General features: G+C 36.0%; 1 protein-coding gene across 1 annotated transcript in view; it reads left to right on the top strand.

The window, feature by feature from the left end:
- Window positions 1-24,365, top strand: part of SMAD2 (SMAD family member 2) — a 97,367-nt gene that overhangs the window by 49,682 nt on the left and 23,320 nt on the right. The window contains exons 3-6 of the mRNA XM_044664839.1: window positions 4,411-4,500; window positions 5,647-5,840; window positions 7,035-7,169; window positions 13,493-13,567. Coding sequence (XP_044520774.1) covers window positions 4,411-4,500; window positions 5,647-5,840; window positions 7,035-7,169; window positions 13,493-13,567 — 494 coding nt within the window. The remainder of the gene's footprint in view (window positions 1-4,410; window positions 4,501-5,646; window positions 5,841-7,034; window positions 7,170-13,492; window positions 13,568-24,365) is intronic.

The raw sequence follows: 24,365 nt of genomic DNA on the forward strand, positions 1-24,365 counted from the left end.
ATCAACTACCATTTCCTAAAGTAATTTAAAAGAATCCACTATAGTTTTCCATAAGACATATTTTAGATTTCCTGAAATTCATGGAAGGATGGAATTTTGTGATTATCTTGTTGTCAGGCAAAACTACATTTAGATAATTTTGAACAGATGAATCTCTCCTACTTTTAAATACTTGGTAGCCGATTTAGATGAACCAGCCAAGATGGCAGAATGGTATCCAGAAGTACAACGAAACTTCTGTATAAAGATTAAAAAATATACTGATCAGTAGGTCCCCAAGGGGGGAAAAATCATTGAGCCAGTTTTTTCAACTCCAGGTTAATACTGGGAGATAAAAACGTTTTGGAACACTGAGAGGATCTAACCTTGAACAGCTGCCTGGAGCCTTCAAGCATGTGTACTGAAAGAGGATTGTATCTGTGTATCTGGTTTTTGAGAGGTCTCAACCCTGCATAGAAGGTCCAACCTTTTCTAAAAACAGATGCTAACCTTCTGGTAGTAGCTCTGTTTCTCACTACCATTATGGATTCATGGTTAAGTGGTGAGACCTGCACCTAGAGGAAGAATTTCAGGGTAGGGATTGGTTGTTGGCTCTAGAATGTATACTGAGCAAGGAGCACAATTAGAAGTTAGCAGTGGCTTTGTGGCTCTCAACATTCACTAGGAAAAGTGTGATCTCAGGTCTACACCTTCCTACTGCCGTGCACTCCCCCTCCCCCCCAAATCAGTTGGGGATGCTGCAATTCGGTAACTAAACCAGAAGATATTTCCAGCTGAATGATAGTATAGTTGAGTCTGTCAATAGTCTGCTAAATTGCAGTCATGGACATTAGGTATATTATTCAGACACATATCTAGATTGGGAACTTTTAGAGGAGAAAAGACAAAGAGAAGAAAAAAAAAAGACAGTGATCAAACTCTGCCCTGGCTCAGACCACTTTGGGAACACTGAAAGCCTGCAGATCCCCCTGCCTGAACTCTCTCTGGGATACTGGAATGCACAACATAACTCAAGAAGGCCACAACGGGACCAACTCACTTCACTCCGGAAGTGTGCAGAGCCTAGCCTTAAGCATAAAGTCTGAAGAAGCCATGATGTAGACTGGAGAAACAAGCAAATCGAAAAAGAATCATGTTATAAAAGAGCTATTATAGTGGCAGGGGTGTGCAAGACAAAAAAAACAAGAAAGAAGTAAAATCAGAAACTGCCAAAGACTACAAACTCAAAGAGAAGCACAACTCTGGGTATAAGTTCAACTAAAACTCCTGGAGGATGTGAAATGAGAGGAGTGTTTGTAAGCATTAAAATGATTTTATAAATGAAATAAGAGCACTAGAGTAAAAAATGGAAAAATAAATGAGAAAGATGGAAGAAAGAATTGGAATGGTAATTAATAGGTTGGCACAGGAGATATAAAACCTTACCTAAACTGAAGACTAGAAACAAAGAGAAGCTAATGACTTCATGAGACAATAAGATGTATTAAAACTTGATTTAAAAACTTTGAGGAAATCTAAAGTATCTCATAGCAGGAACAACTGACTTATAAAATGGATTGAAAGATTGTTTCATTGGATTCATTGGATTGTTTCAATAGAAGAATCATTGGACTTCATGTCTGATGACAAAATTATTGGTCTACCTGAATAATAACCAAATAATCATATTTCAAGAAATCATTAAAGAAAGTTGCCCACATCTCTTAAAACCAGGGATCAAAGTGAAAATAGAATCCTGAAAGAAACTTTAAAATGAAAAAAAGTGTGTCATCCATCCTTCCAGCCCATAATCTGGATCTTTGTTTTCTAATCTTATACTTTGCCAACATTCTACCTGCCCATTCTCACTTAATTTGCTCTTTCTAGAACAAAACACTAGATTTCCTGACTCTGGGCTTTTTCAATGACTGGTCCTTGTGCCTAGAATTCTTTCCCTTTTTATCTATTCCTCTTAGCTTCCTTCAAATCTCACTTAGACTTCCTAATGTTAGTACCTCCTTCTAAGATTATCTCCAATGCTGTATATAGCCTTTTGATGCATAACTATCTTATATTGTTTTCTCCATTAGTCACGAACTACTTAAAGACAGTGAATTTTTTTTGCCTTTCTTCATATCCTTAATAATGCAGTACTTGAAACATGGTAAGAGCTTAATGGATCTGCCATCTATCAACAAGCATTTATTAAGTTCTTGCAAGATGTCAGACACTATGGTAGATGCTAGAATTTTTGTTTTCTTTATATTGCTTATGCCTAGCTCAGTGCTTGGCACTTAGTAGGTGCTTAATTAATTGCTTGTTAATAGATTTATTTGAAATAAATAGTCCCTGCCCTTGGAGAACTTATAACTTATAGGAATAAACAGAGTATGTACATAAATGTATACAAAATAAATGGTAAAGGGGAGGACAGGCATTAGAGGAATAAGGAAAGTAATGGGGTATAAGTGAGAGCTTTGAAAAATACTCAAAATTCTAAGAGACAAAAGTGAGGAAGGCATATATTCCCCAGATGCAAGCCAGCCTATGCAAAGGCATGGATTCAAGAGATGGAATTCCATGTGTGAGGAATAAGGGAGTGCATTCCACATATGGAGGACAGTTTATGCAAAGGCATGGGGACAAGAGATGGAATTTCCTGTGTGTGAAGAATAACAAGGTGGCCAGTTTTGTTGAATCTAAAAAAGTAGAATGGAAATGGGTCATAAAGGACTTTAATTGCCAGACAAGAGTTTGTATTTGATTCTATAGAGGACAAGGAGCCACTAGAAATTATTAAGCCAGTGAACACATGATCAGACCTTTACATTAGGAATATCAATTTGGAATTTTTTAATGTTCTTTTAAGTCCACATTTGTAATAAGTGACGTACATTTACAGTTTGCTAAAGAAGATATTAATAGATTATATTTATGTAATGCTTTATTACAATCACATTTGATCTTGATAACACTGTGAAGCAAGAAACCACAGTTGGCATCTTTTCTATTTTACAGATGAGTTTATGACTTCAGAGAGTTGTGACTTGACCATGGTCCACACTATTACAATTTTTGCTGACTTGAGGTTCAGTGCTGTTTCTATTATACCATGCTTCTCCCTAAGATGATTTTAGATTCTCTGGAACAGCAAATCATCACTTGTGAGTGAGGTCACCATCCCTGAAGAATTTCTGCTTATAGGAAACAGGCGAGCTTATCCACTACTGCTATAGTTGTTACAAAAGAACTAGGAAAAAGTGAAAGTACCTAACAACTCTGACACGGTCATGTATATACCTCAGATTTTAGGGAATATCATTTGCCTTCTATTAGGATGTTAGTTGATAAACATCCATCCTCATAGATAAAGCTGGATTCTTGGTGAGAAAGAATAATTGGGCTTTTTTAAAAAATGCTTAATAAAAGAGCTCAAACATTACTTTTGGCACAGTGTCAGAAGCAAGAATTCAGACTGTCTTTCAGTTCTTTCATGCATATCAAGAATATCATGGCAAGGTTGGATTACCCTCATTTAATTCTTTTACAAATGGGGTGTCAAATAATAACCAGATTAGTCAAACCTCCAGGATATCCTAACTAGTCACTTTTCCAGGTGTATTCTTCTCACCTCTGATTAACTCACAATTGACAGATAAGATTTCCCTAAATTGCTTGATATAGGTTTCTTCTTACCTTTGATTCCACCTATACCTGCTATTTGAAAGTTGATTTTATTGTTTTCTGAGTATAATTTTGGTAATCTTATGAGTTGTATTTGAGATTTTACTGGTATTTGTTTTTTAGATGCAATGGTGATTAACAAGCTAGATGATAAGAGTTGTTATTATAATAGTTTCCATTTTAAACTTTCAAGGTAGACTTTTCTTCATTGGAATATTTTGATAAGTTTCTTCCCTTTTGGCTCTAGTAATAGAGCATGAGTATACTTGAGAAAAATGAATATCAGATTAGAGTACATCGAAATCCTTCACTGCAAAAATCAAAAGCTTTTTAGATTTTTCTAATTAAAAAATATGTTGACATCTGCTTAGAAATTAGAAGAGTTCTTTAACAAATGAATAGTAAAATGAAGTTTTTACTTTAGGTTTGTTAACATAGCTTTATATTGTAGATCGAAGTTTTACCTTTTCTAATGGACATCATGGCATTAACCTTGAGATAAACTTTGGTATTCACATTTTTAAAACATAATCATGATTTACCTTGAGTCACATGTTCCATTTTATTGGCTACCTTCATGCAGAAAATATACTAAAATAGTGCTAATAGCAGCAAAGAAGTGAAGGTCTGTATATTTTCTCTGTGAAGGGAGCATTCTGTACATTTTTTCATGTTTTACATCATGGTATTTTGAATAACCATGCTTCCATGTTCACATCAATTTTTTGTTTTTCAATTTATGCACAGCACTTGCTCTGAAATTTGGGGACTGAGTACACCAAATACGATAGATCAGTGGGATACAACAGGCCTTTACAGCTTCTCTGAACAAACCAGGTGAATATTCTGCCCTCTGTCGAATCATAGAGATCTTGTGGTTGGGGGTGGGTTTGGAGGCTCTATCCATAGTGGGATGCTTTGCATAATTTTACTAGGATGTTTCCTTTTATGTCCATTATATGGCATAGCATTTAAAACAATTGCTTGCCTGTATTTAAAGTACATTAAATGTTTCAGCTGATGTTTTGACCAATGAAATTCTAGTTCTGAAATACTTTTTAAAAGGAATGGGAAATTTGACAAATGTAGACTCTTTAGTTTGAGGTTAGATTATTACTCTTAATAATCTATAGTAGGCCTGATCCTCATGAAGCATTTAAAAAAACTGGTAAATGGCCAGTTTCTCTAAATTTAATTCGGCATTATTTCATATACTAATAGTGGGTAAAGTAATTTACAAAATCCCTTATACAACAGTTAATTCTAGGGGAAACTAATTTTTATTTTTACCTTTTTATCACCTTACCAGCTTTTCCAGCACATTGATGTTTGTCTTTTTTCATCTCATCACTATCATCCACATCTGCATTTATGTGTGAAATTATGCAGTATATGTTAATTTTCAAAAGAATCACAAATGTTAATTTATATTAGTTTAGGCTGCATTCACATTAATGTAGATCTTTAACAAACTCACTACTGTAAAAACGTGCCTTCACAGTTCATTTTTGTGTTGATTCTCGGTTTTTGTTTTTGTTTTACCACCTGCAGCACTTGCAGATTGGATTGCTGTCAGGTTTGTTGACTAATAGCAGTAATATTTCTTAAATGTCCTTATACAAAAGCATTCATGATAACAGCATAATCTTCTGAAGGCAGGCGTTGAGGACGAGTGTCAAGTGCAGATATGTATAACATTATTTAACGAAACTTCATATTTTGTCTAAAGAATTCATTAACATCTGTGTCATTTTATAAGACACATCTATTTCTACTAATTCAGTTGCTTTGAACTAGTTCATTAAATAGGACACATCTTTCAACTTTATTTGTGCTACACTACTTAGCTAAATTGAACTTTCTTTTGTCATTCTTTTTTCATATTAAAATAGCCTACACTGAGTTAGCTTTTTGTTATTTTTTTTTTTTTAATTTCCTCCTTTTCTCCCTCCCTTCCATGATTTCCCCTCTCCCTCTCCACAGGTCCCTTGATGGTCGTCTACAGGTATCTCATCGAAAAGGATTGCCACATGTTATTTACTGCCGTTTGTGGCGTTGGCCAGATCTTCACAGTCACCATGAACTTAAAGCAATTGAAAACTGTGAATATGCTTTTAATCTAAAAAAGGATGAAGTGTGTGTAAACCCATACCACTACCAGAGGGTCGAGACTCCAGGTAGGAACATTACAAGTTGCTTTTTTATTCTTTTTGTAATAGAAGTAAAAACATAAAATCTTAAGTCAAGAAATATTTATCTACTCATTATTTGGCATAATTTTAATGTTAAATAGACCAGTTTAATACCTAAAATTCTAACATGAAAATAAGTAAAGCTGTTTAATTCTTTATATTCATTTATGTTTCATAGTAGCCTGAATGTTGCAGTTTAGAAAATTTAAATTTGTAAAAGAAAAATATATAGCTCACAGGTTTAAGAAAATCCTTGCAACATGTAAAAGAAAATTCTTTCATGATAATACTTTGAAAGTGCTGATTCAGACCCATGGATTTGGGCTTTGATTTTTAGCTGAACTGGTTTACTTTTGCCTTAGGGCAGTGATGGCAGACTTTTTAGCGATGAAATATTGGACCTTGTCCCCACCCTAGTCCCTAGTCCACATGTCCTGCATACGTGTACACACACACACACACACACAAGCATGTGCATGTGCATGTGCACATTGCATACCTCCACCTCCCTTAACCCACACAGGGGAGGGAGAAAGCACTCTCATTGGGCTGCTGGATAGAGGGGTGGGTGAAGTAAGGAATGTCCTCAGCAAGTGTAGAGAAGGGGAGGGGAGTGACCTGAGCACTCTCTTCCTCTTCTCCTCCATCTCTGCTGCTTGTGAGCTGCCCACCTTGCCCACTGTGTGCTCCCATTGGGCTGCTGGGCAGAGTGGTGAGGGATGTTGAAAAAATGTTTTCAGGCACCAGTGGAGTTGGGTAGGGGAATAGCTCCATCTGAGCCCTTCTGTCTTTCTAGTAACAAACATGGAGGGGGAGGAGGGTGGGTGGCTTGTGTGCCCACAGAAAGCTCTCTGCCTACCACCTTTGGTACCCGTGCCATAGGTTCACCATCACTGCCTTAGGGATATTTGTGTTACCAAGACATAGATTGTTTCCAAGCACTGATGAAGCCACACTTTGTATACAAACAAGTTTTGATATGAATAACTTTTATCTAATGTTAAAGTTATTGGCAGAATTTTTACTCTGCAGTTCTCTCATTCTTCATATAATCCAATGGCATATTTTACAAGTTTAAACTTCCCTGTTTAGTATTAACAAAATGACATCTGAGTTTTTCATACTTTATTATTGACGTTTTAGATTTAATATTAATGTGAACTTCTTGAAACTTTTCAGTTTTGCCTCCTGTGCTAGTGCCACGGCATACTGAGATTCTAACAGAACTACCCCCATTGGATGACTATACCCATTCCATTCCAGAAAACACTAATTTCCCAGCAGGAATTGAGCCCCCAAGTAATTACATACCAGGTATTTATTGTTTTTTGTTTTTTTTAATTCCCCTGCAGCTTTTAGGATAGTGATGTTTAATTCTTAATCATTTAAATTTTATGTAAACTCTAGCTTGATTTTATACTTTTACGCACTTATATTACTTGATTTTAGGTTAATTAGTTCTATAGCAGTGCTAATATAGTATTTGACGTATAAACTCAGTATTAAAAATAAGTAATGGAAAATTTTAATTCTGCGACTGTGACAGAAGCAAAAGGGAAACATCTTCATTTTCAAACTGAGTACTTCTAGTAAAGTGAATATATGGTTTAAGAACAGTGAAGATAAGTTTTACATTGTGATTTAAGGTTTACATTTTGCTCTTTTCTTTTTTGGCAATATCTCAATTTCATGCATGTTGTAATGGATATGGAATGTCAACCTTATACTCTAGATGACCTTAGGTTCTCATTTCTATCATTTTAAAAATGAGAATGTTAAATTAGATGCACTCTATTCTAATTCTTTGTATTGAATTTTGGGGTTGGAGAGTTTTCAATTATGGGATTTTAGTTGATTGATTTCTCCCTTCAGTTCCTTATTCCCTCCATCTTCATTCACCCTCAGGAAGTTAACAGTGATATTAGCAAAGTAGAATTTTTTTTTTTCTTTAGGGAAACTGATGCCAAGTAAGGACCTAAAAGTTCCAACTTCAGTTTTCTTTTGAAGTAACAGTTGTAGCAAAGCAGTATCAATTGGAAAAGTTTTAGGATTAATTTAAATTTTTTGTTCCAAGATCAATTTTGAGACTTTTCTTTCTCAACAACCCTATAGATATCTTAATGCAGTTATTCTAAGAGAAGGTAAGAAGTATAGGTAAACTTAAAAAAAAATTTTCCCCCAACTACATGTAAAAATAAGTTTTAACTTTCATTTAAAATTTTTTAAGTTTCAAATTCTCTCCCTCCCTAGCTCCTCCCTTAGAATGTCAAACAATTTGATATAGATTACATTTGTCCAGTCATATAAAACATATTTCCATATTAGTCATGTTGTGAAAAACACCATCAGTTCCATCATAAATCCTTCAGAATTATTTTGAATCATTGCATTGTTGAGAATAGTTGTCATTCACAGTTGATCATTGTACAATATTGGTGTTAACTGTATATGCTCTTCTCCTGGTTCTATTAACTTCATTTTACATCGGCTCATGTAAGTCTTTACAGGTTTTTCTAAAAGAAACTTGCTTGTTCATTATTTCTTTTAGCACAATAGTATGTTATCACAATCTTATACCACTACTTTTTTAACCATTCCCCATTTGAGGGATATTCCCTCAATTTCCAATTTTTGCCACCACAAAAGAAGCTGCTGTAAATATTTTGTATATACGAGTCCTTTTCCTGTTCCTTTTTTTGGTGGTGGGTGGGGATCTCTTTGGTATACAGGCTTAATGGTATTCTACAGTTTTATAGCCCTTTGGGGATAGTTCCAATTGATTCCCATAAGAGTTGAATCAGTTCACAACTCCCCCTAACCATGCATCAGTTTCCCAATCTTCCCATATCCCCTTCAGTATTTGTCATTTTCCTTTTCTGTCAGATTAGCCAATCTGATAGGTATGAGGTGGTACCTCAGAGTTATTTTCATTTTAATTTCTCTAATTAATAGTGATCAGAACTTTTTTATATGATTGGATAGTTTTGATTTCTTTGTCTGGAAACTGTTTTCTATATCTTTTGATGATTCATCAATTTGGGAATGACTTGCATTCTTATAAATTTGACTCAGTTTTTTTAATTTATTTGAAAACTGAGGCCTTTATCAGAGAAATTTGGTGTAAATTTTTTTTCTTGTTTCTCTTCTCTTTCTCCTTTCATCCTGATGTTCCTCAAAAGTGTTTTGCTTCTCATCACTGCCTTCTCCAATCTGCCCTTTCTTCTGTCAGCCCCATTCTCTTTTATCCCCTTCCTAGGTAGGATAGATGTGTCTATATCTAGCAGAGGGTATATGTTATTCTCTCTTTGGGACAATTTCAGTGAAAGGAAAATTCAAACCTTATCTGCCATACCTTCTGCATCTATCTTCCCCTCCACTGTAAAAGCTCTTTTGCATCTCTTCTTTGTGAGAAAAGTTACCCCATTCTACCTCTCCTTTCCCCCTTCCCCTTTTATATTTCTCTTTATCGCTGCATAATTTAATTTTTTTGGATATCATCATAGTCAACTCTGTCTTCTGTCTATATATACTTCTAATTGCCCTAATAAATGATAAAATTCTTAGGAGTTAGAAGTATCATTTTCCTATATAAGAATGTAAACAGTTTAACCTTTTTGAATCCTTTATTATTTCTCTTGCCTATTTACTGTTTTATGCCTCTCTTGATTACTTATTTGTAATAAGTTAATAATTGTAATTTGTAATAAGTTAATAAGTGTAAGTTAGATTTTCCATTCCACTTTGGTCTTTACCGCAGGAAAATCTTTCATTAAATTTTAATTTTTCCCTTTGAAAGATTATATCAATTTTTACTGGGTAGGTTATTCTTGGTTGTTATCCTTATGCCTTTGCCCTCTAGAATATCACATTCCAAGCCTTCTGCTCTTTTTATATAGAAGCTGTTAAATCTTGCGTTATCATGTCTGGTCTCCATGATATTTAAATTGTTTCTTTCTGGCTACTTGGAATATTTTCTCTTAGACATAGGAGCTCTGGAATTTGGCTGTAGTATTCTTGACTGTGTTCCTTTTGAGATCTCTTTCAGGAGGGGATTGGTAGATTCTTTCAGTTTCTGTTATACTTTCTGTTTCTAGGACATAAGGCAGTGTCCCTCAATAATTTCTTAGAAGATGATGTCTGGGTCTTTAATTTTTTTTTTTTATCATGACTTTCAGGTAGTCCAATAATTTTTCAGTTATCTCTCCTGGAATTAGTTTTCGGGTTAGTTGTCTTTCCAGTGAGAAATTTCACATTTTCTCTCCCCCTCCCCCCGCTTTTGATTTTGTTTCTTAATGTTTCATGGAGTTGTTAGCTTCTACTTGACCAAATTCTAATTTTTAAGGGATTTCTTTCTTCAATGAGCTTTTATATATCTTCTTCAATATGAGTAATACTGCTTTTAAAGGAATTCTTTTCAGTCATTTTTTGTGCCTTTTTTAACATTAGGCTTACTTTTTTTTTAAGTGTTATTTTCTTCACTTTTTTTGGCCACCTTTACCAAGTTATTGACTTTTTTCCCCATGATTTTCCTGCATTACTCATTTCTTTCCCCAATTTTTCCTCCTCTTCTCTTTGATTTTTAAAACCTTTTTTGAGCTCTTTTAGGAATTCTTTTGGGACTGGATACCAATTCACATTTTTCTTTTTAAAATACCCATAACCTTTTATTTTATTATCATTCTAAGACAGAAGAATGGCAAGGACTAGACAATTAAAGTTAAGTAACTTCAGGCCAGGATCACACAGCTAGGAAGAACCTCCTCATTCCAGGCCTGGATCTCTATCCACTGTCTTACCTAGCTGCCTGGCACCACATTTTTCTTTGAGACTTTGGATGTAATGAGGTTTTTTTTAATCTTTGTTTTCTTCTGAGTTATTGTTTTTTTGATCCTCCCTGTCACCATAGTAACTTTGGTTTCGTAGGAGAAATTGTTTAAGGAAAGCTTAGTTCTGTTTTGGATTGTTTGATATATACATTGAGGGATTTACCTAAAAATCATTTGAATCAGTGAGAGATAATGAAATAATTGAATGTAAAAAGAATCAAAGGCAGATCAAGTCAGAGACTTGAAAGATACCCATATTTAGTGAGTGGGAAATTTAGAGGAGTAGTCAAGTGGGGAAGAGAAGAAACAAAATAGATCAATAATCACACAAGCCAAGAGAGGAAAAAGTCTCCAAAACAAGGAGCTAATAATGTCAAAGATGTAAACAGGTTAGGTAGAGTGAGGACTGAGAAAAGGTCACTTGATTTAACAATTAAGAGACTGATCGTAATCTTGGGAAATTGTTCCAGTGGAGTAGTTGAAGCCAGAAACCAGATTGCAAGAGGTTGAGAAAAATGGAAGGGGAGGAAATAAAATAGAGCATAGATGGCATAAAACAGTAGCTTTAGGGGATGGCTGGGTCAAATGAATGTTATTTTGTTTGTTTTTTTAAGGATCAAAGGATTCTTTTAGATTCCAGGGAAGTGTCTGATAGATAAGGAAAATGATGACGGGGAAAGTCATGGAGCATACTCCCAGATGATAAAGGAGGGGATGAAGTAGCACAAGAGAGAAATTGGCTTTGGCTAGAGAAAGGCCATCAACGTTTTCAGATTTGGATTCTTTTCCCTAGAAAAAAAGAGTTGAATAAGAGGCTTCAGGAAAGAAAAAAAAAAGATTTAGATTAACTATTGCAAAAAAAGTATGGTAATATCAATAGAGAAAGAATTGCTTATACAGCAAATAGTAAAACGTCCAAGTGAGATTAGATAAATTAATAGTAGACCCACATAGCATACATAGTTGGGTGACTTTCAGCAGCATGTATTAATATAAAGTAGAATTGGTAATGATGGATGTAAGATTAACCCAAGTTTGGGGATAAACAAAGTATGATAGAAGAGAGGAGATAATTGATTTAAGAGCTGAGAAAGACCTTAGAAGTCATCTAGGTGAATTCTCAAGATTGTTACTGTAAATAGTAGAATTTGCACTGTAAATCTTCTGATTCCAAATCTAGGACTATTTTTATTGTACTGTATCAGATTCAAGAATAGAGAAGAATGCATAGTTAAACTGTTAAATCAGAACATGAGGTGAGTGTCAGGTGAGAGCAGAGATGATAATGTGGAACAGAATAAGGAGAGGTGGAAGTATTGGGAGTTTTCAGTGAGGATGAAGAATAACTTAAGAAGGAACGGTAAAACTAAAAATTATACAAAAGGCAGCGATTTAATTTTTATAGTGAAAACTATAAAGTAGGAATTTTTTTTTTTTTAGCTTTAAATGAACTTTTTGGCACAACAAATGTTTCACACACTTTTTTTCAGTTTATCACTGCTTTTAGAACTTCCTACTTCAATGTATGTGTTTTGCTTTTTTTTTTTTTTTTTGAGTATCAAAACTTATATAGAAATCATCCTAAAATAAAATTTCATTTAAGTAACATCAGAATTTGATAAAAGGTTTGTCTATTAGAATAGAGAAGTGCGAGGCTTAAAGATTAGAAAATTCAAAGCAAATTTTTTTTTGTTGTTGCTCATACTTTTTCCTTTGCTATTTGGAGTTTTGAATTCTTTTGAAAATTCCTATTTTATATCTATGCTTCCTGTTGAATAACTTGACTTCACCTGTTATTGAATGTGAATCTGAACAGATCCATGTACAATTGAAATTGATATATTAGCTAGGATTTTTTCTCATGGAAAAAATTTTGGCCCCTGGTCATGAGAAAAATAAAGTTAATGTTCATCTTATCTGTTATTTTGCTTTTATCTGATGTGTAATATGTGTATTTAATTCTGCTGTAAATATTCAGAAGTCATTACAGAGTTATATAGAATCTCAGGGGTCATTTAGTTTAACCAATATCTGAAAAAGTATTCCCTTTTCAGTCAAAGAACACTATTTATAAATTGCCTACTGTATGCTGGGCAATGAAGATTCAGGAAAAAATGAATATCTCTGCTGTTAAAGAGCTATCAGGGGAGACAATATACATGTAAATTAAGTGTTTATATAGACTATACAAAATAAGTAATGTAATTTTGGGAAAGAAGAGCAATAGGAGCTGGGAGAATAAAAATTGACTTAATATAAAAGTTAGTACTTAAGTGTTGACAAAAAATAAAGGATCGTAAAAGACAGAAGAGAAGGAAGAACAAGAAAATGAAAGTGGATGGTAGAGTATTGTGTGTAGAAATAGCAGGTAGCCTAGTATGACTGGTCCCTGAACTAAATCTTGTGTCTAAATTCCTTGTATTTTTCTTTTAATCACCTTGTAAGAAAATAAATTAGTTATCCATTAATAAGAAAGATTTTGCAAGGACTGAATGTTTCTGAAATGCAAAATCAATTCTAGGACTTCTATGAAGTTAACTTTTGGCATTTGACTCAGAAAATATACCAATAGAAATTATTCAGATATGTAAAATGATGGCTAAGTGAATATAACAGTGAATTTGCCCTTTAGTAGAGACAAATCTAATAACTCAGAAACAGGTTTTGGATGGGAACCTATACTAGATTTTTGTCATGTTATACAAATAAAATGTTATCTCAGTTACTGTTTAAGTGGTTGGTTATCTAATAAGGAAAAAATCAGTACAATATATTTCAAATGATATACCTGATTTGTTTAAATTTTTTTAGAAACACCACCCCCCGGATATATCAGTGAAGATGGAGAAACAAGTGATCAGCAATTAAACCAAAGTATGGACACAGGTATTTAAAAATAATTTTTTTTAAAAAACCTTTCCATGATTGGCATGGGCAATATTTATAAGACCATGTCTTAAAATAAATTTTCGAATTTATTTGAGAATTTCAAGTTTTTATGCTAGTATAGTGCAGTGATGGTGCCAGGCCCAATCCCCACCCAACCCCCCAGACTTATTGCCATGCCTTCTCCCCCATTCTCCCCTTATTCCAGACAGGAGAGGGAGGAAGTGCTCCCATTGGGCTGCTGGGCAGAGGAATGGGTGATGAGAGAGAGGTTCAAGTGGAGACAGGGAGGAAAGTAGCAGGACAGTTTCCTGAGTGCTCTACTCCTCTCCAGCTCCACCACGGGAATCACCTTCACCATAGACTCAATAGGCTGCAGTCTTTGCTGCACCTTCACACAGGATATGGGCACCCTCCTCTTCCCCCCTTACCCCAGATTGAGGAGGGAAAAAGTATTCCCATTGATTGCTGAGCAGAGGGAAAGAGAAGTGAGCATTTTCCTTCATAGACGTGTCCACAGAGAGGGCTCTGTGTGCTATAGTACCATAAGGTTTGTCATCACTGGTATAGCTCATGTATGTGTACCTGCATGCATATTTCTAAATAGCCTTTTCTGTCTCTCCAAATAACCTAAAACTGTCATAAAGGTAGCTTTTGCCAGGTATGAAGTAGGGCTCACCTTTTATCCCTACTACTAGAGAGGCTAGTAGATCCCTTGAGCTTAGAAGTTCTTTGCTGCCATTGGCTAAGCCAATTGGATTTTTGCACTAAGGTTGGTATACGATAAGCTCCTAGGAGAAGGAGGCCACCAGTTGCCTAAGGAGGGATTAACCAGTCCAAGTCATTTAAAACAGTTCTCATGCCAATCAGAGTGGGTCTGTGACTATGAGTAACCCTTGTGCTTCTAGCCTGATCAAGATAGGAATACCTAGTTTTAAGTAAGAAGAATAAAGTTGGCTTTTTATAGGAGTAAGTATGTGTGCATGATTGTGTCTACCCTATATAAGTAAGAAATAGATTAGTGATCTTTTTTTCGAAATGGGTTATACATATATTATCATGTAAAACATTTGCATATTGTTCATTTTTGTAAGTGAAAAATCTTATAAAACCAAAACTCCAAAACATAAACCCAAATAAACAATGGAAAAGTCATGTACTTTCTTCTGCATTCTGACGCCAATATTTCTTTCCCTGCATAAGTCCCTCAGAATTGTCCTGGATCATTATACATTAATGACTTGGTTCCCAAACTTTTTTGGCCTACCGCCCCCTTTCCAGAAAAAATATTACTTAGCCTTCTGGAAATTAATTTTTTTTTTAAATTTTAATAGCAATTAATAGGAAAGATAAATGCACCTGTGGCCATCACTGCTCCTCTGGATCGCTGCAGCACCCACTTTGGGAATCACTGGTCTAAATGAATGATAGACTTTTGTCATTGAAGTTGAAATTGTTGCTGAAATTCGTTGGAAAAATTAAAATAGCCCATGAAAAGCATTACTAATTCCACTTTATCACAGTTTAGTTTAATATATCAATTGTCCCAGAGTAAATTAAGATTTAAAATTAATGACATTATACTGTAATGGTTATTAAGTCGATAGTCACTGTTATTAGACTGAAATTTACCTCAGCTTTCTATGTCTTTAAAATAAGTGAATTCTCTTAAGTCTACAAGTTATATACCTAGAAGACACTGCCTCTTAATCTCATTCTCTTAGAATCCCTACCTTCCTTCAAGACTTCGCCTCAGAAAGACTTTCTGATTCCTTCCCCCTTCCCCACCTCCAGTTGTTAATATTTTCTCTCTATTTCCATCTAGAAATCTATCTCCTTGAGGGAACAGTAATTTTTGTTTTTCTCTTATTGAGGCTCTGTGCCCTGTACCTCTTTGTTTTTTGACTGGGTTTTTTTTTTTTAACCCTTTTTAGTCTTAGAATTGATACTAATTTTTGATTCTTTTTTTCTTTTTCTTATGGCTTTTGAAAAATCTTTTTCAAAGAAAAAAACCCTACCTTCTGTCTTAGAATCAATAGTGATTCTAAGGCAGAAGAGTGGTAAAGGCTAGGCAGTGGGGTTTAAGTGACTTGTCCCAGATCACAGAGATAGGAATTGTCTGAGATCAAATTTGAATCCCTGACCTCCCATCTCTAGGCCTCTTATCTCTATCCACTGAGCCACCTACCTGCTCTTTGCATCGTGATTGAATTAGTGTAGGAAATTCCTTGGGATTAGCATCTCTTCTGCTCCTTAAGTCTTAGTGAATTGTTTGGGGTACTGAAGACTTAAGTGACTTAGCCAGTGTGTGTGTTGTCAGATTAAAAATTAATATCCAAGTACTCCAAGTATCATATTTAATAAGATTTATTAATAATAACTAAATAAAAAGTTATGGTAAAAAGGGAGCTAACTCAGTCGCACATACAGGAAAAAAGCACAAGAGTGGGCGTACCACAAACTTATAAATAACACATGAAGATGCAACATGGATGAAAAGAAAAGGATTCTGGGTAATGTAGTTCAGAGATTCAAGATTTTCTAAATATGCATTCCTCCTGTGATCCCGATCCTTTTGGGAGACCAGTCTCCCCAAAGGGATTATTTTAAACATAACCAATGTGAAACTCTAATTAGAGGTACATACAATATTATAGATTCTAAAGGGAAATTACAATAATGTGGGATAAGATGAAATAAAAGAGAAAAAGACAAAATCAATGATTGCTACATTGACAAAAAACAATTTTGGGGCAGTCTCCTTTGGCATAAGAGTGTGCATTCAACTCCCCATAGTTCAATTTAGCACATCCCAAAGTCCACTCTGGATCTTTTGGTGCAGTGTGGTCTCTGCAGGCATCTTCATGGCTCCTTCTCCAAACAGTTTGCTTTCTGGATTCTGGGAGGTAGTTTCTTGTTCTAAATTAAGCTCAAATTCAAATCAAAGTTCACAACAATAACATAGTCCCCCCTGAGGAGGATAATAACAAACACAGGGATACATAGCTCAGTTATGAGATATATGAATCAGTTGGCAAAAGAAATAAAAAACATCAAAAAAATCCAAATAAAGGAGAAAAAATAACCTGTGGATGAAATATAAAATATCAAAGTCTTATGTCTAAAAATCTAAGTAAAGGAAAAATAAACCTATAATAGGCCCTTGAATCAAGGCCCAGTTAAAGTGAATTATGTAATTATGCACTTGTCCAATCAGTAGGCAGGACTATAGAAAGTTTCCCACACTGTGAAAGACAGAAAAAAGAGATTAGATTATGGGAGCCAGGATGGCAGCCAAAGTGAGGTACTTAAGTGTAGGGTTCAGGGAAGACCTACCTCTGACATATGTCAAAACATTCACAATCTCAAACCCCAAATAAGTTCAAGTCCTCTTGTCTTGGCTCAAAATCTTGTCAATCCCAATTATTTGGTCTCTTTGACCTTGTGGTCCATAGGCACTATGCAAGTTAGCTTTGTAGCTAACTTGCTACACTGTGTAGTGGCTCTTTGTATTCCCTTCCCTTGGAATGAGATAGAATCATTAATCAAAGTCCCATAATTTTTTTAAAATAATCAGTGGCATTTCTATAGGCTAAAGTTTTTGTGGGCATACATTGACATTAAAGTTAATGGACCTGTTCAAACTTACCCTAGTACAAAATTTAAAAAAAACAACTTAATACTGGTAGCATGTTCAAAGTACAAAAAATAAGAGAAAAAATAAAATTCAAATACTATATTGCAATACAAGGGAAAAAATAATTAAAAAAAGTTTTTAAAAATCAAAAATATATAGCTTACAGTCAGTGACATACTATGTCAGCTAAGGGAAGGTATAATACAAAGGTTCCTCACCAAAAATGAGATCCATTTCCTTTTTAACTTGACCATGAACCACTATGTGAGTGCAAATGATTTTCACAAAGTTAACAGCTTTATAAAACAGTAATATAGTAGATAATGGACATTCAAAGAAAGTACCAAAATTCACAATAGCCCAGTTAATGACAATAGCAAACAAAACCACTATCATATAGGATTCACATAAATCTCTATATAGCCACTTGCTGTGTAACATTTAAAAAACTATGAACTGATGAATACTTATCAAAAGTTCTACAGATGTAGCAAATCTTTCAACCTTGGCAAAGATTTTTTTTTCCCCCTAAAACCCTTACTTTGCATCTTGGAGTCAATACTGTGTATTTGCTCCAAGGCAGAAGAGTGGTAAGGGTAGGCAATGGGGGTCAAGTGACTTGCCTAGGGTCACACAGCTGGGAAGTGTCTGAGATCAGACTTGAACCTAGGACCTCTCTCAATCCACTAAGCTACCCAGTTGCCCCCGGCAAAGATATTTTTTTTTTTAAACCCTTGTACTTCGGTGTATTGTCTCATAGGTGGAAGATTGGTAAGGGTGGGCAATGGGGGTCAAGTGACTTGCCCAGGGTCACACAGCTGGGAAGTGGCTGAGGCCGGGTTTGAACCTAGGACCTCCTGTCTCTAGACCTGACTCTCACTCCACTGAGCTACCCAGCTGCCCCGGCAAAGATATTTTTAACAAAGTCTATTACTGCCATCATTTCAAAATTTGACAGAAGAGCCTAGGGAAAAAAAAAACACAAACATCTGTAATGCTGATGAAAACCTTTTGGAGTCTAAAACGTCAACAAGAATCTAGATCGTTCTGGTGGAGGTAGATTAAACTGAAGATTTAAAGTATCATGCAGAAGCTACTTTTGGCTTCATACTTTATATAAAACTTTTCTGGCAGGAACTTCTATTTTGTTCTCCACCTTTAATTCAGCATTCTTTATAATATATATATTTAAAATATCATTCATTTAAAAATCAATTCTGAAGACCCCTTAAAATCAATTGAGATATTTAGCTCATCAAATTTTCCAAAGGTTGTATATAGTTGTAAACAGTTTTTGATGGCTGACAAGGTAACATGTGACCTTGATGGATCTGGTGACAAAATGATTCAGTGTAACACAAAGGTACTGATTAGTTTAATATATGAAATTTAAAAAATTAAACCTTAAAGCAATCAGCAAAATACAATAAGGATGATAAGGATAAAGGCATTGAATACAAAAGTCCTATCCAATTCCAATAGAGACTTCTTCACTATTATGAAGGGGAAACAAAACTCAAAAAGTTATCAGCAATAAAACTCCAGATCTCTTTAAGGTTCCTTCCCCTCCCCAATATTATCATGCATTTGCATTTCTTTTATCACAAGTCTGGAGATCCCCATTCACGCACTAAGTATAGTGTGGATGACTCTCATATGGGATGAGTTGCAGAGACTGGGCAGGCCAAAATGGCAAAGGGGTGTATGAAGATCAATCTTTCCCCTGAATCTCAGGATTATTCAAGCTAGGAGCAAGGACCAGTGCACCCAGGAACAGTAGTAAGAAAAGACATTCCAAAACTTTGAGGTATGCAAACTCTGTAATACTCTTCCAGAATGGGAGCTGTTTGAGATAGGCAGGAAACCAGGCCATGCTTTGTAACATGTTTATTCCTTAAATAAAGCTTGCTTAATGGTGAAACAAAAATGAGAGGTGGGGCTGGGGGGAGGGGGGCTTTTGGGAGTTAGCTAGTAGGCTTGGAAAAGTATTGTTCTTTCCCCTTCTCCCTAGGGGCAAAACTTTAAGGGAGAACAATAGGGTATTTGCATATGAAGGACTGGCTTCTTGGTGTTTTGGGTCAGGAGAAAAAGGACAAAAAATCAAGAGACAAAATCCCAAACACTCCTAATTCAAATCTACTGATCTGGGCTATCTGCCCTCAATAAAAACAGCAGGGGAGTCCCCTTCCTGTGAAAAATACTGAGTTGCAACTCTCTCTCAGCCAGGAGTCCAGGGTTAGCTTTAAAAAAAGTCTGCTTTGAACTAGAAGGGGAGAGGTGGTTTTCCCCTGTTGAAAGATATGGCCATGACAGGCTGGAAATCCACTTTGGAGGGGAAGGAGAGGGTGGGGTTTGCAGGATTTATATAACCCTCTGTGGGGAAAAATGCAGCCTGGATGGCAGGTCAGTCTCTGGCTGTTGGAGGCTACAGACTGGATGAGGACCACTCAATAACGGCAGGAACACAGGCAGTGGGGCTGGGAGGCTGCAGGTTATCAGAAGTAGCAGGAGAGAAAATGCGTCTTGCAAATTTTATCTACACTCTATTCTTTTTTAAGGCTTAAAAAATTTTTTTTTGAGAATTGTATCCCAAAGTGGTACACCAAAAATGTGAGATTAAAAATTTATATCCAAAATATTCCAAGTATTAGATTTAATAAGATTAATGAATAATAACTGAAATAAAAAACTAGAGTAAAAAGGGAGCTAATTCAGCCATGCATGTGGGAAAAAAAAGAATTGGAGGGCAGGCTTACCACAGACTTATAAATAACACGTGAAGACACAATGTGGACAAAAGGGAAAGGATTCTGGGTAGTGTAGTTCAGGGGTTCAAGATTTTCTAATTATACAGTGTCATCCAGGTTAATGTGATTTCCTATATCTTGAAGGCTTTTAATGTGGAGATGTGATAGCTGTAGAAAATTTCTTGGCTATTTCCCTATCTTCATATTGCAGAACTGAACATTTTTTTGAGTAGTAACTTTCTGTAGTAGAATATTCAGCAAATGTTTAATTTTAATTTAATTTTTAAATGTTTAAATGTTTAAGAAGGAATTCTATCTCTCTATAATTTTTGTATTCCAGAGAAAGCAGTTTGAACATAGGGTGTGTTGTGCTCCCACAGTCCTTAAAAATTTGACACAACAGGAATTTCTATGTGGGCTAACACTTTAGAGGAAAAAAATTCTCGAGTTTGCTTGTTTGCTTATTTGACCGTGTTTTAGAAAATTAGGCATTACAAAAGCGAATTCCTACTTTTATAACCTGATAGCTTAATAACTTAATTCAAAATTGATTTTACCAGACAAGTAATTTTAATGATGCAATATAATTTCATGTAATTTGTGAATAAATATGGGTACCTTCATCCTTACATTCAGATAGAACTATATCTTGTCCATTTGATATTTAATGAAAATTGCAACCTGTCTTTGTTTGCCCTTCCTAGGCAACTTTTGTTTCTATTTTATAAAAAGACTGCCACAAAGTACTCATCCAGTACACTAAGGCCTTTCTTTTCTTTCTCCTGACATCATACTGCTATGCCAGTGTAATACATGGGCTGTCCATTTGTAGTCCTTCTCTATCACCATAGCACTAGGTCATCTTTTTTCATTTATATATTTCCCTTATGGTATCCTTTACTCTTGATCAAGTCCATGGGGTTTTCTTGGCAAAGATACTGGAGTGATTTACTATTTCCTTTTCCATTATGTCCCCATTTTACAGATGAAGTACTGAGATAAATGAGGTTAAGTGACCTTATCAGGGTCACATTACTAGCAAGTATCTAAGGCTGGATTTTACCTCAGATCTTCCTGGTCCAGACCCAGTTCTCTATCTACTGCACAACCTATCTGTTCAATCCTTTACTCTAGTTATCTTTTTTTTTTTTTTTAACCTTTACCTTCTGTTTTAGAATCAATACAAAGTATCAGTTCCGAGGCAGTAGAGTGGTAAGGGTTAGGCACTTGGGGTTAAATGACTTGCCCAGGGTCACAAAGTTAGGAAGTATATAAGGCCAGATTTAAATCTAGGACCCTCCATCTCTAGGCCTGGCTCTATCCACTGTGTATCCTAGCTTTCCCCTTTATCCTTTAAAAGTTAAAAGTTATCCTTTAAAGTTCTTTATTATATACTTCAGTGTCTTCAAACCCACCATGCACTTCTCCTTTGTCCTTGGTATAATATATATTTTTTAATTCTTTAAAGGTTTGTGGTTTTCTGTAATAGCTGTACAATAAACAGTAGAATGTTAATGCATAAAAGATGGACCCTTGTTTCTGGCAGAAATTTATGATCATTAAAAGAATTTTTAAATTTTCCGAAGGCAGTTTAGTCCATTCTTTGTTTAATTTTGGCCCATCTTATCTATATGTATTATATTTCCATGAGTGTGTACTCACTTGCATACATTTTTACACACATTGATAGAAAAGTGCTGAAGATTATTCACCTAACTCAGTGATGGGTGAACCTTTTAGAAATGGAGTGCCATGCTCCTCCCCACCTCCACTGAGTGCCAGGTGTGCTCCCTGTACAGGGGAGAGGAAGCACTCTCATTGGGCTGCTGGGCAGAGAGGTGGAGGAAGGGAGGAATGGCCTCAGAGACTGTATCTAGGGAAGGGGAGTGGCCCGAGCACTCTGTTCTCTAGCTCTGTGGCCTGTGAGCCACCCACCTTACCCACTGTGCACTCCCATTGGCTGTTGAACAGAGAGGTGGGAGATGTGAAAAAATGTTGTCAGGCACAATAGAGAGAGGAAGGGGAGTAGCTCTGCTCGAGACCCTCTGCCTTTCTAGTAATGAACTCTAGCACAGGGTTGTGGGTATGGTGAGGAGGGGAAGGCACCTGTGTGCCCACAGAGAGTACTTAGGCACCCATGCCATAGGTTCACCATCACTAACCTAACTTGTGATAATGTGATCTGTAATGGAACTCTTTTCATCTACTTGGTTTTTTCTGTGTAAATATTTAGGCTAGACTCTTTGGAGTACTCCTGTCCTTCCCCTACATACAAACCCTTCATGAATGCTGAGGTAATAGTTTAAATTTATATAGTACTTTAAAAATAAACCCTTACTTTGTGTCTTGGAATTGAATCTTAAGTATTGGTTCCAAGGCAGAAATGCTATAAAAAATAAGCAATGGGGGTTTGAGTGATTTGCCCAATCACACAGCTAGGATGTGTCGGAGGCCAGATTTGAACCCTGCTTCTATCCTTTCAGTCACCTCGCTGCCCCTTATATAGTACTTTGAAGATTTACAAAGTACTTTCTTTAAAGCAGTGGTGGGGTAGGTGGCATTAATATAATTATCAACATTTTACATTTGAGAAAATTGAGACTCAAAATTGAATAAATTACTGGAGCTCTTTCTATATTCAATGGAGTCAAAAGGACTTGGTTCAAATCCCAACTCTGCCACTTATTAGAACTTTGTGCAAGTCACTTTTTAATGTCTGGGCCTCAGTCTCCTTCTTTGTAAAATTAGAGGATTAGGCTAGATAGCCTGACCTCTGAAGTCCCCCTTCTAGCTTTAAATCTTTGTTTGCATAATCTTTGTAAAGTGCTTTCAAGTTGTATGTCATATCATTTATTTGCAAATCTTGAAACATTGTTCTTGACAAATCAGTGTTGCGGATTCCCCCAAATCAGTGTTGCAGATTCCCCCAAATCAGTGGTGATTCACATTGTGAATATGGTCCTTTTTACTTTGTTTTGCTTGATTCTGTCAAACTTACCAGGGCAACTCATCTCTTCAGTTTCCCATCCCACCCTCCTTTAAAAAGGTCACTTTCCTCTCTTCTCCCCTCCTTTGCATCACAAATATTGGTCATTAAGAGCCCCTCTTGGAGTTTCTCTCTTCATCTCTTCCCCCCTCTCATGACCCTTCTTACACTAAAGCTACACCCTCGACTTTGCTCTGGTCTTCTTGTCCTTTTTTTACTTTTTTAAACGTAATGATCTTTTCATTCTTTGAAGCTCTTACCGTGATATATTTCTCCTTTCACAGCCAAATTGCCTTATTGCCTTCATTTCCTGTCTTTTTGCTTTTCAGCTACTTGAAGTTTGGCTCTGGACTTAAACACTTAGATTTCCTTTCTCCAAATTTACCAATGTTCTCTTAAATGTCAAATCTTAACAGCCTTTCTCTTCTTTTAACCTTCTTACACTATTTAACATTTGACCACCCTCTTCTGGATAATCTTTTTTCTGTAGTTTTCTTATACTACACTCTCCTACCTGTTTGCTCCTTTTCAGCCTTTTGCTGGAATGTTATCAAAGTCCTGTAATAGTGGGTCTATTCCAAAACTCAGTCCTGGACTCTCACTGAGTTTCCCTCTTGATGACCTCATCAATTGATCATGACACCCAAATGATTCCCAATCTAAATGTAAGAAAATTCTGAATTTTCTTGTCCTTTATCACCAACTACTTATTTGACATTTTCAGACTGGATATCTCATAAGCATTTCAAAATTAACATTTCCTAAAACAGAATTTATCCTTTTATTATCCTTTTCCTGGATTCTACTACCTCTTGGCTACCTTTGAAGTTTAATTTAAACACCACCTACATGAAGCCTTTTTCAATCTACCTACTAGTGTCTTCTCAAAACATTTCCTTGTATATATTTTATATGTGCTTGCATGTGTTCTTGTAGTAAATGTGTACCTCCTGTAGAATATAAACTTCAGTGAAGAGACTATCATTTTTGTCTTTGTAGCTTCAATGCCTAGTACAGTGATGGCGAATCTTTTAGAGACAGAGTACCCTGCCCCCACCCCTCCAGAATGAGTGCCATTCCTGTCTATCTTCCTCCCCTTCCCACATCCCAGACAAAGGAGGGAGGAAGCGCTTCCATTGGGCTGCTGGGCAGAAGGACAGATGGTGAGAGATGTGTGTGGTTAGGAGGAAGAGAGTTGCTGGAGCACTTTACTCTCCTCCAGCAAAGCTGTGAGCAGTGCTTTTCCCTCCCCTACACCACCTTAGGCTGCTCTCTGTGCCACACCCTCATGCAGCATGTGAAGCTGGCTGCCCCTTCCTCCCTCTTGCTCCAGACAGGGGAGGGAGAAAGCACTCCCATTGGTTCCTGGGCAGAGGGGTGGGGGAAATGAGGAAATGTCCACAGGTACATGGAGATCGGGGGGGGGTG

This window comes from Gracilinanus agilis, chromosome 1, assembly GCF_016433145.1.
Source record: "Gracilinanus agilis isolate LMUSP501 chromosome 1, AgileGrace, whole genome shotgun sequence".
In the NCBI taxonomy this organism is placed as follows: Eukaryota; Metazoa; Chordata; class Mammalia; order Didelphimorphia; family Didelphidae; genus Gracilinanus; species Gracilinanus agilis.